Source organism: Coregonus lavaretus, assembly GCF_964263955.1.
Source record: "Coregonus lavaretus genome assembly, contig: HAP1_SCAFFOLD_4540, whole genome shotgun sequence".
In the NCBI taxonomy this organism is placed as follows: domain Eukaryota; kingdom Metazoa; phylum Chordata; class Actinopteri; order Salmoniformes; family Salmonidae; genus Coregonus; species Coregonus lavaretus.
In genome coordinates this window covers 24,336-37,717 of record NW_028160805.1, presented here as the reverse complement: position 1 = coordinate 37,717, position 13,382 = coordinate 24,336, and the positions used below count along the sequence as shown (strand labels likewise).

General features: G+C 46.9%; 1 protein-coding gene across 1 annotated transcript; it reads left to right on the top strand.

Moving 5' to 3' along the window:
• Nucleotides 1-256: 256 nt before the first annotated feature.
• On the top strand, nt 257-5,130 carry LOC311121434 (uncharacterized protein; the record flags this gene model as incomplete). Its single annotated transcript, XM_084195924.1, has 4 exons — nt 257-270; nt 1,507-2,081; nt 4,017-4,078; nt 5,110-5,130. The coding sequence occupies 4 exons, from the start codon at nt 257-259 to the stop codon at nt 5,128-5,130; spliced, it is 672 nt and encodes a 223-aa protein (XP_084052050.1).
• Between the last annotated feature and the right edge of the window lie 8,252 nt (nt 5,131-13,382).

Genomic DNA, 13,382 nt, shown 5'->3' with positions numbered 1-13,382 from the left:
AGGAGTACTGTGCTGAGGATTAGGGTTGGGGTTAGGCAGCTCATCAAAGGGGTATTGTGCTGAGGATTAGGGTTGGGGTTAGGCAGCTCCTCAAAGGAGTATTGTGCTGAGGATTTCCGTGAGCGTGCATTGCAATGAGTCTAGTTTGCGCTCCGCAAGACAATGTTTAGCTATCAACTAGACATATTCAGCATTCCGGCAACATATTTCCGTCATTCCTTCATTTGCATCCCAATGAGGGGCCATTACATACTATATGTCAGACAACAGGTCAGCTTGGACATTTAAGACAGGCCTCCTATGTTAGTGATTTCAAAGCTTCCCCAGTGATGTGTGGGTGCCCTCCTTTCAAAATATAGGCTTTGTTCATTGATAAGCTGAAACACAGTATTGAATTGGAATCCACTGTGCCAAACCATTTCTGCCTCCATCCAGACTGTTCTCCTTCCTCCCCTTGTCCCTTCCTCTATCTGCCCTCTCATCTCTTAGCTCCATCACCCCCACCCCTCCTACATAACTTCACCCCATCCCTCTTTCCTGTCCTGACAGATCTCAATTCTCAATGACTGCGTTTACACAGGCCGCCTAGTTCTGATCTTTTGCCCAATTATTGGCTAAAGATCTGATCTGATTGGTGAAAAGACCAATTAGTGGGAAAAGATCAGAATTGGGCTGCCAGTGTAAATGCAGCCAAAGCCCTATCTATTTATGCAGTAACAGTAGTAACAGTAACAGTAGTAACAGTAACAGTAACAGTAACAGTAACAGTAGTAACAGTAGTAACAGTAACAGTAGTAACAGTAGTAACAGTAGTAACAGTAACAGTTGTAACAGTAGTAACAGTAACAGTAGTAACAGTAACAGAATGTTAACAGTAGTAACAGTAACAGTAGTAACAGTAACAGTAGTAACAGTAGTAACAGTAGTAACAGTAACAGTAGTAACAGTAGTAACAGTAGTAACAGTAACAGTAGTAACAGTAGTAACAGTAGTAACAGTAGTAACAGTAGTAACAGTAACAGTAGTAACAGTAGTAACAGTAACAGTAACAGTAGTAACAGTAGTAACAGTAACAGTAACAGTAGTAACAGTAACAGAATGTTAACAGTAGTAACAGTAGTAACAGTAACAGTAACAGTAGTAACAGTAGTAACAGTAACAGTAACAGTAGTAACAGTAGTAACAGTAACATAATGTTAACAGTAGTAACAGTAGTAACAGTAACAGTAACAGTAGTAATAGTAGTAATAGTAGTAACAGTAACAGTAACAGTAGTAGTAACAGTAACAGTAACAGCAGTAGTAACAGTAACAGTAGTAACAGTAGTAACAGTAACAGTAGTAACAGTAACAGTAACAGTAACAGTAGTAACAGTAACAGTAGTAACAGTAGTAACAGTAGTAACAGTAGTAACAGTAGTAACAGTAACAGTAGTAACAGTAACAGTAGTAACAGTAGTAACAGTAGTAACATTAGTAACAGTAACAGTAGTAACAGTAAAAGCAGTAACAGCAGTAACAACAGTAACAACAGTAACAGTAGTAACAGTAGTAACAGTAGTAACAGTAGTAACAGTAACAGTAGTAACAGTAGTAACAGTAACAGTAGTAACAGTAACAGCAGTAACAGTAGTAACAGTAACAGTAGTAACAGTAGTAACAGTAGTAACAGTAGTAACAGTAGTACCAGTAGTAACAGCAACAGTAGTAACAGTAACAGTAGTAACAGTAACAGTAGTAACAGTAGTAACAGTAGTAACAGTAGAAACAGTAGTAACAGTAGTAACAGTAACAATAGTAACAGTAACAGTAGTAACAGTAGTAACAGTAACAGTAGTAACAGTAAAAGTAGTAACAATAGTAGCAGTAGTAGCAGTAGTAGCAGTAGTAGCAGTAGTAACAGTAGTAACAGTTGTAACAGTAGTAACAGTAACAGTAGTAACAGTAACAATAGTAACAACAGTAGTAACAACAGTAGTAACAACAATAGTAGCAACAGTAGTAACAACAGTAGTAACAACAGTAACAGTAGTAACAGTAGTAACAGTAGTAACAGTAGTAACAGTAGTAACAGTATTAACAGTAGTAGCAGTAGTAGCAGTAGTAGCAGTAGTAGCAGTAGTAACAGTAGTAACAGTAACAGTAACAACAGTAACAGTAGTAACAACAGTAACAGTAGTAACAACAGTAGTAACAACAGTAGTAACAACAGTAGTAACAACAGTAGTAACAACAGTAGTAACAACAATAGTAACAACAGTAGTAACAACAGTAGTAACAACAGTAGTAACAACAGTAGTAACAGTAGTAACAACAGTAGTAACAGTAGTAACAACAGTAGTAACAACAGTAGTAACAACAGTAGTAACAGTAGTAACAGTAGTAACAACAGTAGTAACAACAGTAGTAACAACAGTAGTAACAGTAGTAACAACAGTAGTAACAACAGTAGTAACAACAGTAGTAACAGTAGTAACAACAGTAGTAACAACAGTAGTAACAACAGTAGTAACAACAATAGTAACAACAGTAGTAACAACAGTAGTAACAACAGTAGTAACAACAGTAGTAACAACAGTAGTAACAGTAGTAACAACAGTAGTAACAGTAGTAACAACAGTAGTAACAACAGTAGTAACAACAGTAGTAACAGTAGTAACAGTAGTAACAACAGTAGTAACAACAGTAGTAACAACAGTAGTAACAGTAGTAACAACAGTAGTAACAACAGTAGTAACAACAGTAGTAACAGTAGTAACAACAGTAGTAACAACAGTAGTAACAACAGTAGTAACAACAATAGTAACAACAGTAGTAACAACAGTAGTAACAGTAGTAACAGTAGTAACAACAGTAGTAACAACAGTAGTAACAACAATAGTAACAACAGTAGTAACAACAGTAGTAACAACAGTAGTAACAACAGTAGCAGTAGTAGCAGTAGTAACAGTAGTAACAGTAACAGTAGTAACAGTAACAATAGTAACAAGAGTAACAGTAGTAACAACAGTAGTAACAACAGTAACAACAGTAGTAACAGTAGTAACAGTAGTAACAACAGTAACAGTAGTAACAACAGTAACAGTAGTAACAACAGTAGTAACAGTAGTAACAACAGTAGTAACAACAGTAGTAACAACAGTAGTAACAACAGTAGTAACAACAGTAGTAACAACAGTAACAGTAGTAGCAGCAGTAGCAGTAGTAACAGTAGTAACAGTAGTAACAGCAGTAACAGTAGTAACAGCAGTAACAGTAGTAACAACATTAACAGAAAATATGGTGTAAACAAATAATAATGGCACAGTGTGATTTCTGTTGACGTCTGAAACACTTTCTCCAGGAAGGAACCACAATCTTTGGCCGGCGGGCGAAGAACTGCAAAGCAGCAAAAAATAAATCTGTATTCAAGAGTTACAGCCCGCCACTATGCTTTCCGAGCTCATTGGGCCTCATTAAATGATTTCCTCTGCTTCCTTGATGCGGAGCTCATTAACAATTTTGCAACTTTGTGCCCCAGATGTACTATTAGCGACTTCAAAAAGTTTCCGCGGAACTCCTGACAGCAGCAGCCTAAAAGAACTCAGAATGTGAGATGATAGGATCACAGAGGTATCGCGTTTCTGGCTCTTTTCATGTTAGCCCTCCTGCTGATTTACTCTACAGCAGTAATGAGGACATACCGGAGAGACATCACCTCATCCCCCACAGTGAATAGGAACGGAATAAGCTGTTGTAGCCTTCTCATCTGCAACTGCCTGTACACTCACATTAAGTCGTCTTACTTTGTGGGGAGATTGATGAGACTAAGGGCCAAAACACCACCATGATTGAGAGAAACGTTCATATTAAAATTCCAATCAGAGATTGCCAGTTACTTTCAAAACTTGAAGACATAAGTCGAACGGCCAACCAGCGTGACCGAATCAAAGCTAAAGTGGCATTAGGGTGGGGTCATTCTTTGGCCATACATGCCAGTTTCAAGCAGCTTTTGGCACCACATCCATGGGCTCCCAGGGAGTGAGGAATCACTTGGCCTCCAGGAGCAGGGGGACTCAGGAAGCACACTGGGCTCCATGGTGAGTGAGGAGGTGCCAAATTGGCCCACAGACAGACAACCATGGTGCACTTCACCATGATGCCAGCATTCACAATGAAAACAAAGATATATGCCCATACACCAAGCAGCCAATAGGCATAAACTGCGCACCTTGGTCCGAATGAAGGTATTCCAGAAGCCCGTATTGTCCACATAGCGGGGAGCTGTTGTGAGGGGATATAAGGACATCAGTCGATACCTCTCATGCTTTAGTCCACCTGTCAGTCTACTGGCTGGCCTGTGAGACGAGGAGGGAGGGGCTATATCAGGACCCGTGTCTAATCCACTTTAGGATAATCGCTTCACGCTGTGTAATCTCCACTGAGCAGCACAGGCCTGGCGCTGGATTTGACAATGAACACTGACGGCTACTAATTTGATCCGCGGCCAAGTCAGAGCCAAGCATTGAGAGACTAAACCCAATGCCTGCTTACACGAGGTGTGAGGGAGGAGGGTGAAGGGGGTGGGGGGAGGAACAACCAGGGTCCCTAACCACATTACGTAATGTCTAGTCTCGTAAACAATCCTGGAAAGATTTTTTACAGTGAAGCCCAGAAGTACCAGTTGTTTTACGGGCAAACTTTAGGTTATATAAATTGATATGAGCTTGGAATTCATGAAGCGGAGAAGCTAACTATGCTAAAAAAAATGTTGACTGGAAACTTGTAAGATGGAAAAAACACAGCTCTTCATCTTGTATCTGACAGTGTGAAAGCGTATCAACGACTAGAAGCGGAGGTGAGACGCCAACAGATGGGGAGTGCTTGCGCTGTCTACATAGATGAACATTCATGGCTTTCAATGAGCATGACTTGATACACTCCCTGTCAGACAGAGATGTGGTAGCAGATCAAGTCACCCACGCTCATCCAGACTGGTTGTAATCCAGCAGAAAATGTCGTTTCAGCAAACACATAGATTAAGATAATTATTCTGTTAGATTGGTTGTTGAATCTGAGTACAGTACTTGTGTTTGAGGGTGTCTGAGAGTGATTGTGTGTTTTTCATTAGATCAACACAACATCGTCTTAGTCAGTCAGGACACTAACCCTTTTGTCAATAGCAGAAAAGTGAATTGATTTATCTTCACAAAAATGCAGTTGATAATCAATTGATTTGCGAAAGGAATCTCTCCTAAACAAAATGTTAAATGTTCCCTCCTTGGCCCTAGGCCTCTCTTCACACTGATTCACACAGATACACATGCCATCAAAACACAACCACTTTCAAACACTTTTTTTCTCACAAACAGACCCCCATTCTGTGAGCGGAATGTTCTCCACACAGATGATCACCCCCAATGTCACTGCCCACTCTCCCCCCTCTCCCTTTCCCACTCCTACAGCCAGTCACTCACTCCATGAGAGGAATGCTTCATGGCATATGGCCTGGATTCATAAAATGCCAACGGCCTGGGAATCGGCGAGACGGGTCTCACACAGAAGCCCACAGCGGAGATGTTATCATGACCTTTTACTGTAGACCAGTGTAACACCAGCTTAACATATATGCTTCAGCAAAGTGTCGTTAACATGAACCATGTTGTATAAACCAAACCCACCCTATAACATGACATCCCAAAAGGGCTCTACTGAGAATACTATGAAACTCACTACAAGTTATAAAATTAGGAGTCAAAACTATGTTACACTAATGCCATAGTACTATGACAGGACGGTACTGGCTGTACTCTACACTACCTGACAATACCATGCCACTGACTCCACAAGGTCCATTTTACCACCAAGCAAAATGATACCAAAGCGAAATGAAAGAAAGGCCACAATCCCAAACAGTCTTACCTTTCCCATCCCCGGGGTGTCCTTGACCTTTGACCTGGCCCGGAGGAGGCATGGCGGCACGGCAGGCGGGGACAGCTGCAGGGCGCCGCTGAAGCCGCCTGTGTAGACCAGGGGCTCGGCAGGTTCGGGCGGAGACTGGGGCTGAGGCTGCTGGGGCTTCTTCCGCTTGGATGAGAGGCTGAGCTTCTGGGCGGCCCTGTGGAGAGAGAAAGAGGAGTGTGGGGGAGTCCAGTGGTTCCCAGAAATCTTACTGACAGTGTTCACATTACTTCAGGATGATTTGACGCTTGAAATGAACAGGTAGGTTCCATTGATTTGCATATACCCCTGAGGCCTTTTTAGATAGCGGCCATGATGAAAGGAGCATATTCACGGACCATCACTGTTTAGTATATACCATATAAGCAAGGGGGAAAACATTCCAAAGGTTGGTCCATAGTTCACACATCAAAAAGCAAATTCCTGATACCTCAAAGACTTTAGAGCCCGAATCGGAGAGCAGTATTGACTTAGAAAAGTAATTCCACAGCTAGGTCGTGTTCTCAAGACTTATATAAAACATGATCAAGAATAAACAGACACATTTTGGCCAGTATCAAACGGCTGTCTGGAATCCAAGGTCATTATGCTGTCATCATGTCTGCAACTAAGACCAACTGGTGCTGTATAAGTAAAGGCTCACACATACACACACACACTCTGTCGGAGACGCACTTATTGGCAGACACAAACACACACACACACACACTCTCTCTCTGTTTCTTTCTCTTCCTTACACACAGACTCATGCCAGAGGGGGGGGTCAGAGGAGTACGTCCTCGTCTCCCTTCAGCTGTCACTGTTGCACGTTGAACACTTTGCCCTGGCCTGCCTTCAAACGGCCGCGCTACTTTCCCCATGTCAACAAGACAGCTGCTTCATGTCACCCCTCTTCAGACAGATGATTAAAGTCAGCAGGTCCAAATTCAGTGTTGTTTAAAACAGTACATGGCGAGGGGATTGGAACTGGAATGGGAGTATAACATTCTGTACAAGTAAAATGTATTTGATTATAGTTAGAACCCAGTCTCATGTCATAGCCGATGATGACCGAAACAGGGAGTACTTTAACAAAATGCCTGATTTAACTAATCAAGGGCTTGATGAGAATTTGAATCAGTTGTATCAGTGTTAGAACAGAAATCCTACACACCTTGTATTCCATCCAGGTCCAGGGTTGTGACTAATGTGTTATGCTATGTGAGAAAGTCCAGGGTTTTGACCAGTGTGTCACGCTATTAGAGAAAGTCCAGGGTTTTGACCAGTGTGTTATTCTATTAGACAAAGTCCAGGGTTTTGACCAGTGTGTCATGGTATTAGAGAAAGTCCAGGGTTTTGACCAGTGTGTCATGCTATTAGAGAAAGTCCAGGGTTTTGACAAGTGTGTTATGCTATTAGAGAAAGTCCAGGGTTTTGACCAGTGTGTTATGCTATTAGAGAAAGTCCAGGGTTTTGACGAGTGTCATGCTATTAGAGAAAGTCCAGGGTTTTGACGAGTGTCATGCTATTAGAGAAAGTCCAGGGTTTTGACCAGTGTGTCATGCTATTAGAGAAAGTCCAGGGTTTTGACCAGTGTGTCATGATATTAGAGAAAGTCCAGGGTTTCGACCAGTGTGTTATGCTATTAGAGAAAGTCCAGGGTTTTGACCAGTGTGTTATGCTATTAGAGAAAGTCCAGGGTTTTGACGAGTGTCATGCTATTAGAGAAAGTCCAGGGTTTTGACGAGTGTCATGCTATTAGAGAAAGTCCAGGGTTTTGACCAGTGTGTCATGCTATTAGAGAAAGTCTAGGGTTTTGACCAGTGTGTCATGCTATTAGAGAAAGTCCAGGTTTTTGACCAGTGTGTCATGCTATTAGAGAAAGTCCAGGGTTTTGACCAGTGTGTCGTGCTATTAGAGAAAGTCCAGGGTTTTGACCAGTGTGTCATGCTATTAGAGAAAGTCCAGGGTTTTGACCAGTGTGTCATGCTATTAGAGAAAGTCCAGGGTTTTGACCAGTGTGTTATGCTATTAGAGAAAGTCCAGGGTTTTGACCAGTGTGTCATGCTATTAGAGAAAGTCTGGGGTTTTGACCAGTGTGTCATGCTATTAGAGAAAGTCTGGGGTTTTGACCAGTGTGTCATGCTATTAGAGAAAGTCCAGGGTTTTGACCAGTGTGTCATGCTATTAGAGAAAGTCTGGGGTTTTGACCAGTGTGTCATGCTATTAGAGAAAGTCCAGGGTTTTGACCAGTGTGTCATGCTATTAGAGAAAGTCTGGGGTTTTGACCAGTGTGTCATGCTATTAGAGAAAGTCCAGGGTTTTGACCAGTGTGTCATGCTATTAGAGAAAGTCCAGGGTTTTGACCAGTGTCATGCTATTAGAGAAAGTCCAGGGTTTTGACCAGTGTGTCATGCTATTAGAGAAAGTCTGGGGTTTTGACCAGTGTGTCATGCTATTAGAGAAAGTCCAGGGTTTTGACCAGTGTGTCATGCTATTAGAGAAAGTCCAGGGTTTTGACCAGTGTGTCGTGCTATTAGAGAAAGTCCAGGGTTTTGACCAGTGTCATGCTATTAGAGAAAGTCCAGGGTTTTGACCAGTGTGTCATGCTATTAGAGAAAGTCCAGGGTTTTGACCAGTGTGTCATGCTATTAGAGAAAGTCCAGGGTTTTGACCAGTGTGTCATGCTATTAGAGAAAGTCCAGGGTTTTGACCAGTGTGTCATGCTATTAGAGAAAGTCCAGGGTTTTGACCAGTGTCATGCTATTAGAGAAAGTCCAGGGTTTTGACCAGTGTGTCATGCTATTAGAGAAAGTCTGGGGTTTTGACCAGTGTGTCATGCTATTAGTGTCACGGTTCAGACAGACGACCAGAGGACCACAATTGCGTCACACCAGAAAGTTTATTAAACTTAAGGGAAAAGGGAAGTAGGGAGTGAATGAAGGCTCCAGGGGTAACAGGGATCCCGTCCAATGCGCTGGGTCTGTGCCCCCCCCAGTGGCAGCGATGCGTCCTATGAAGCCGGTGGTGGGTGGTCCAGAAGTCCTGGGGGGGGGAGACACAGACACAACAGGGCGGAATGAAACCAGGCAGCAGTACAGTTCAAGGGAAATCCAAAATACGTAGTAGCAAGGCAGAAGGCTGGTCAGAGTTACCGGGATTGAAGAGTAGTCAGGAGTCGTAATGGCAGAAGCAGGTCTGGATCTCCTGAGGCAGAAGAGTATCCAAAAAACAGGCAGGTCCGGGGTCACAAAACCAGGGTGAGCCAGAAGCGCGAGCAAACAGGTTCCGGGTGTGAGCTTTGCAGACGATCTGACACCGGAGAGCTGAAAGACAGGGCCTTAAATACTGGGAGAGGTAGTGGGTAATGCAGCGCAGCTGGCAGAGTAATTAGAGCAGAGCAGAGCAGGGACAGGTGGAGCTAGTTAGGCTGAGTAGAGAGAGTGGTGAGCAGAGTGGAAGAAAATTAAGGTGGTAACCCGGTGGAGTGAGAGGCCCATGACAGAACCCCCCCCCCAAGGGACGGCCCCAGAAGTCCCAAGAGCAACACCACGCCGGGCGGGAGGAGGGGAGCCGGAGGAGGGCTAGAACTCCTCCGAACGGTCCGAGTGAACGTCCTCATCCTCGGAGGAAGCCGGAGGGCCGTGGTCGGGAGATGGGACAGGTCCCGAGACAGGATCAGGCACAGGACAGGAAGCCGAGCGGGCCGGACGGTTAGGGACCCCTCTGGGGCGGCCCCTACGGATTGCAGGTTGATCAGGATGCCGTTGGTGGAAAGCGGTGATGAGAGTCCTATCCACAATCCGACTAGCTGGCACCCAGGTCCTCTCCTCAGGTCCATAGCCCTCCCAGTCAATGAGGTACTGGAGACCCCTACCCCTCCGTCTGGACCGAAGCAGGCGGCGGACGGTGTAAACCAGACCACCATCGACGAGCCGTGGAGGAGGAGGACCAGGCGCAGCAGGGACCAGCGGACTCTCATGGATGGGCTTAATCTTAGACACATGGAAAGTGGGGTGCACCCTCAGGGAATTAGGCAGTTGGAGCCGGACAGCAGTTGGGCTAATCACTCTTATGATAGGGAATGGGCCAATGAACCGAGGTGCCAGCTTCTGCGACTCCACCCTGAGTGGCAGGTTCTTCGATGACAACCACACCCTTTGACCAACATGGTAGGTGGGAGCAGGAATTCTCCGACGGTTGGCCCCGGTAGTGTAGCTGGCAACGGATCTGAGGAGTGTGGCTCGGGCTTGTGACCAGGTGCGGCGACATCGACGGGCAAAAGCAAGTGCAGATGGGCAAGTAACCTCCTCTTCCTGGCTGGCAAATAGAGGAGGCTGGTATCCATAAACACATTGGAAAGGGGACATACCGATGGCAGAGCAGGTCAGAGAATTGTGTGCGTACTCCACCCATGTCAATTGCTGCGACCAGGAGTGGGGGTTGCGTGAAGTCATACATCGCAGTGCCTTCTCGAGCTCCTGATTAGCCCGCTCTGACTGCCCATTGGATTGGGGATGGAATCCGGAAGTCAGACTGACTGTGGCTCCCAGCAGGTGACAGAACTCCTTCCAAAAAGCGGAGGAGAATTGTGGACCACGGTCAGAAACTACATCCTTTGGCAGTCCGTGGATCCGGAAGACGTGTTCCAGGACCACCTGGGCGGTCTCCTTGGCGGTGGGGAGCTTGGGGAGGGGAATGAAGTGTGCCATCTTGCTGAAACGGTCAACGATGGTGAGAATGACGGTCATGCCACTTGAAGGGGGCAGCCCCGTGACAAAGTCAAGGGCGATGTGAGACCAGGGACGTCTGGGCACAGGCAGGGGCTGCAGCAATCCGGCTGGGGGCTGGCAGGACGACTTGTGTTGGTTGCAGATGGGGCAGGCTTGGACGAATTCCCGTACATCCTTCCTCAGAGAGGGCCACCAGAACCTCTGGGCGAGCAGGTTGTAAGTGCGGGTGGAGCCAGGGTGACAAGCTAGGCGGGAGTCATGTCCCCACTGAACGACCTGGGACCTCAGGTCTTCGGGGACAAAAAGGCGGTCAGCTGGGCAAGTGCTGGGACCTGGCTGGTTACGGAGAGCCTCCAGCACCTGTTCCTCAACAGCCCAGGTCAGAGCTGCAACGATGCAGGGACTTGGCAGAATCGACACAGGGTCCTTGGAGGGGGTGTCATCCTTCTGGAATTGACGGGAGAGGGCGTCTGGCTTGGTGTTGCGTGATCCAGGCCGGTATGACAGAGTGAAATTAAACCTGGTGAAGAACAGGGCCCAGCGGGACTGCCTGGGGTTCAACCGTTTGGCCGTGCGGATGTACTCCAAGTTCTTATGATCGGTCCAAACGAGAAATGGAATGGTGGACCCCTCCAGCCAGTGACGCCACTCCTCCAAGGCAAGCTTCACAGCCAGCAGCTCACGGTTCCCTATGTCGTAATTGCACTCAGAGGGGGACAACCGACGTGAGAAAAAGGCACAGGGATGGAGCTTCCTATCCTCCGCAGCCCACTGAGAAATCACAGCACCAACTCCCACATCCGAGGCGTCCACCTCCACAATGAATTGCCGGTCCACATCAGGCATCTGGAGGATGGGAGCGGAGGTGAACCTCACCTTGAGGGTACTGAAGGCTTTGTCGGCTGCTGGGGTCCAGGTGAAGGGTTGCTTGGTGCTGGTTAGAGCAGTGAGAGGGGCAGCAACGGTACTGTAGTTCCGGATAAACTTCCTATAGAAGTTAGCAAACCCCAGAAACTGTTGCAGCTTCTTTCTGTTCTCCGGAACAGGCCATGAAGTGACTGCTGATACTTTGGCAGGATCCATTTGGATACTTCCCTCTGCCACTATGTACCCCAGGAAGGCCACTGTCTTGACGTGAAACTCACATTTCTCTGCCTTGGCGTAGAGGGAATTCTCCAGAAGACGATGAAGGACTTGCTGGACATGGCGGGTGTGTTCAGACAGGTTTCTGGAGTAGATCAAGATGTCATCCAGGTAAACGAAGACAAACTTGTTTAACATGTCCCGCAGTACATCATTCACTAGAGCCTGGAACACAGCAGGAGCATTGGTGAGGCCAAAAGGCATAACCAGATACTCGTAGTGGCCTGTTGGTGTATTGAATGCGGTTTTCCATTCATCTCCCTCCCGGATCCGCACTAGGTGGTAAGCGTTTCTGAGATCCAACTTGGTAAAAACAGTGGCTCCCTGGAGCAACTCAAAAGCAGAGGTGAGCAGAGGCAGAGGGTAACGGTTTTTCACTGTGATGTCGTTGAGTCCCCTGTAGTCGATGCAGGGGCGAAGAGATCCGTCCTTCTTCCCCACAAAGAAGAAGCCAGCACCAGCAGGAGATGAAGATGAACGGATTAATCCTGCGGACAGAGAGCCATTGATGTAGTCCTCCATGGACTTTCTTTCAGGAGCAGACAACGAATAAAGACGACCCTTTGGAGGAGCTGTTCCAGGGAGGAGGTCGATGGCACAGTCGTACGGTCGGTGAGGGGGCAGAGATGTGGCTCTTGCTTTGTTAAACACCTCTCTGAGACCATGGTAGCATTCTGGGACATTGGAGAGGTCAGGAGCGGAGTTAGTAGGTACTGGCCAAGGGGGTAGTGCGGCAGCAAGCAGGCAGGTTCGGTGGCAGTCCTCTCCCCACTCCCTGATCACCCCGGTCACCCAGTCGAGCTGAGGGTTGTGCCGGCGGAGCCATGGGTAACCCAGGATGAGGGGTTGGCCTGGAGAGGGGAGCAGGTGAAACTGGATAGTTTCTTGATGGTTTCCGGACAGACCCATCGAGACCGGGGCCGTGACATGAGTGACCGATCCGAGTAAGTGTCCGTCCAGTGCCCGGGCAGGAATAGGAGGTGTCAAACGGAGGTTCTCCAGTCCCAGTTGGCGTGCCAGCTTGATGTCCATTATGTTGGCTTCGGCGCCAGAATCCACCAGAGCAGCCAGGGTGTGAGTTGAGTCAGAGAGGCGGAGGTGAACTTGCAGCAGGGGTTTGCGGTCGGAGGACTGGATGGTCATTGAACTCAACCGGACTCCCCCTATGCCCGGTGAGCTTCGGCCCTTTAAAGGGCAGGTTACCACACGATGTCCATCACCTCCACAATAGAGGCAGAGGTTTGAGGTGAAGCGGCGCTGGCGCTCTGCAGGAGTGAGGGAGGCTCGCCCAATCTCCATAGGCTCAGACTGATCAAGCTGACCTGGGTGAGTGGCAGTAGATGACAGGAGCCCAGTCGGATCTCTCCGAATGCCGGTAGTAGGTGGACCTTGGCGCCCCCTCTCACGACGACGGGTCTGTATCCTTCTGTCGATCCTGACAGTCAGTGCGATGGCTTCATCAAGAGTGGAAGGCAGTTCATGGGAGACCAACTCGTCCTTGATATAGTCAGCCAAACTATGGAAGAACGCGTCCACCAACGATGGTGTGTTCCAAGAACTTCGTCTAGCCAGGGTTCGGAAGTCGATG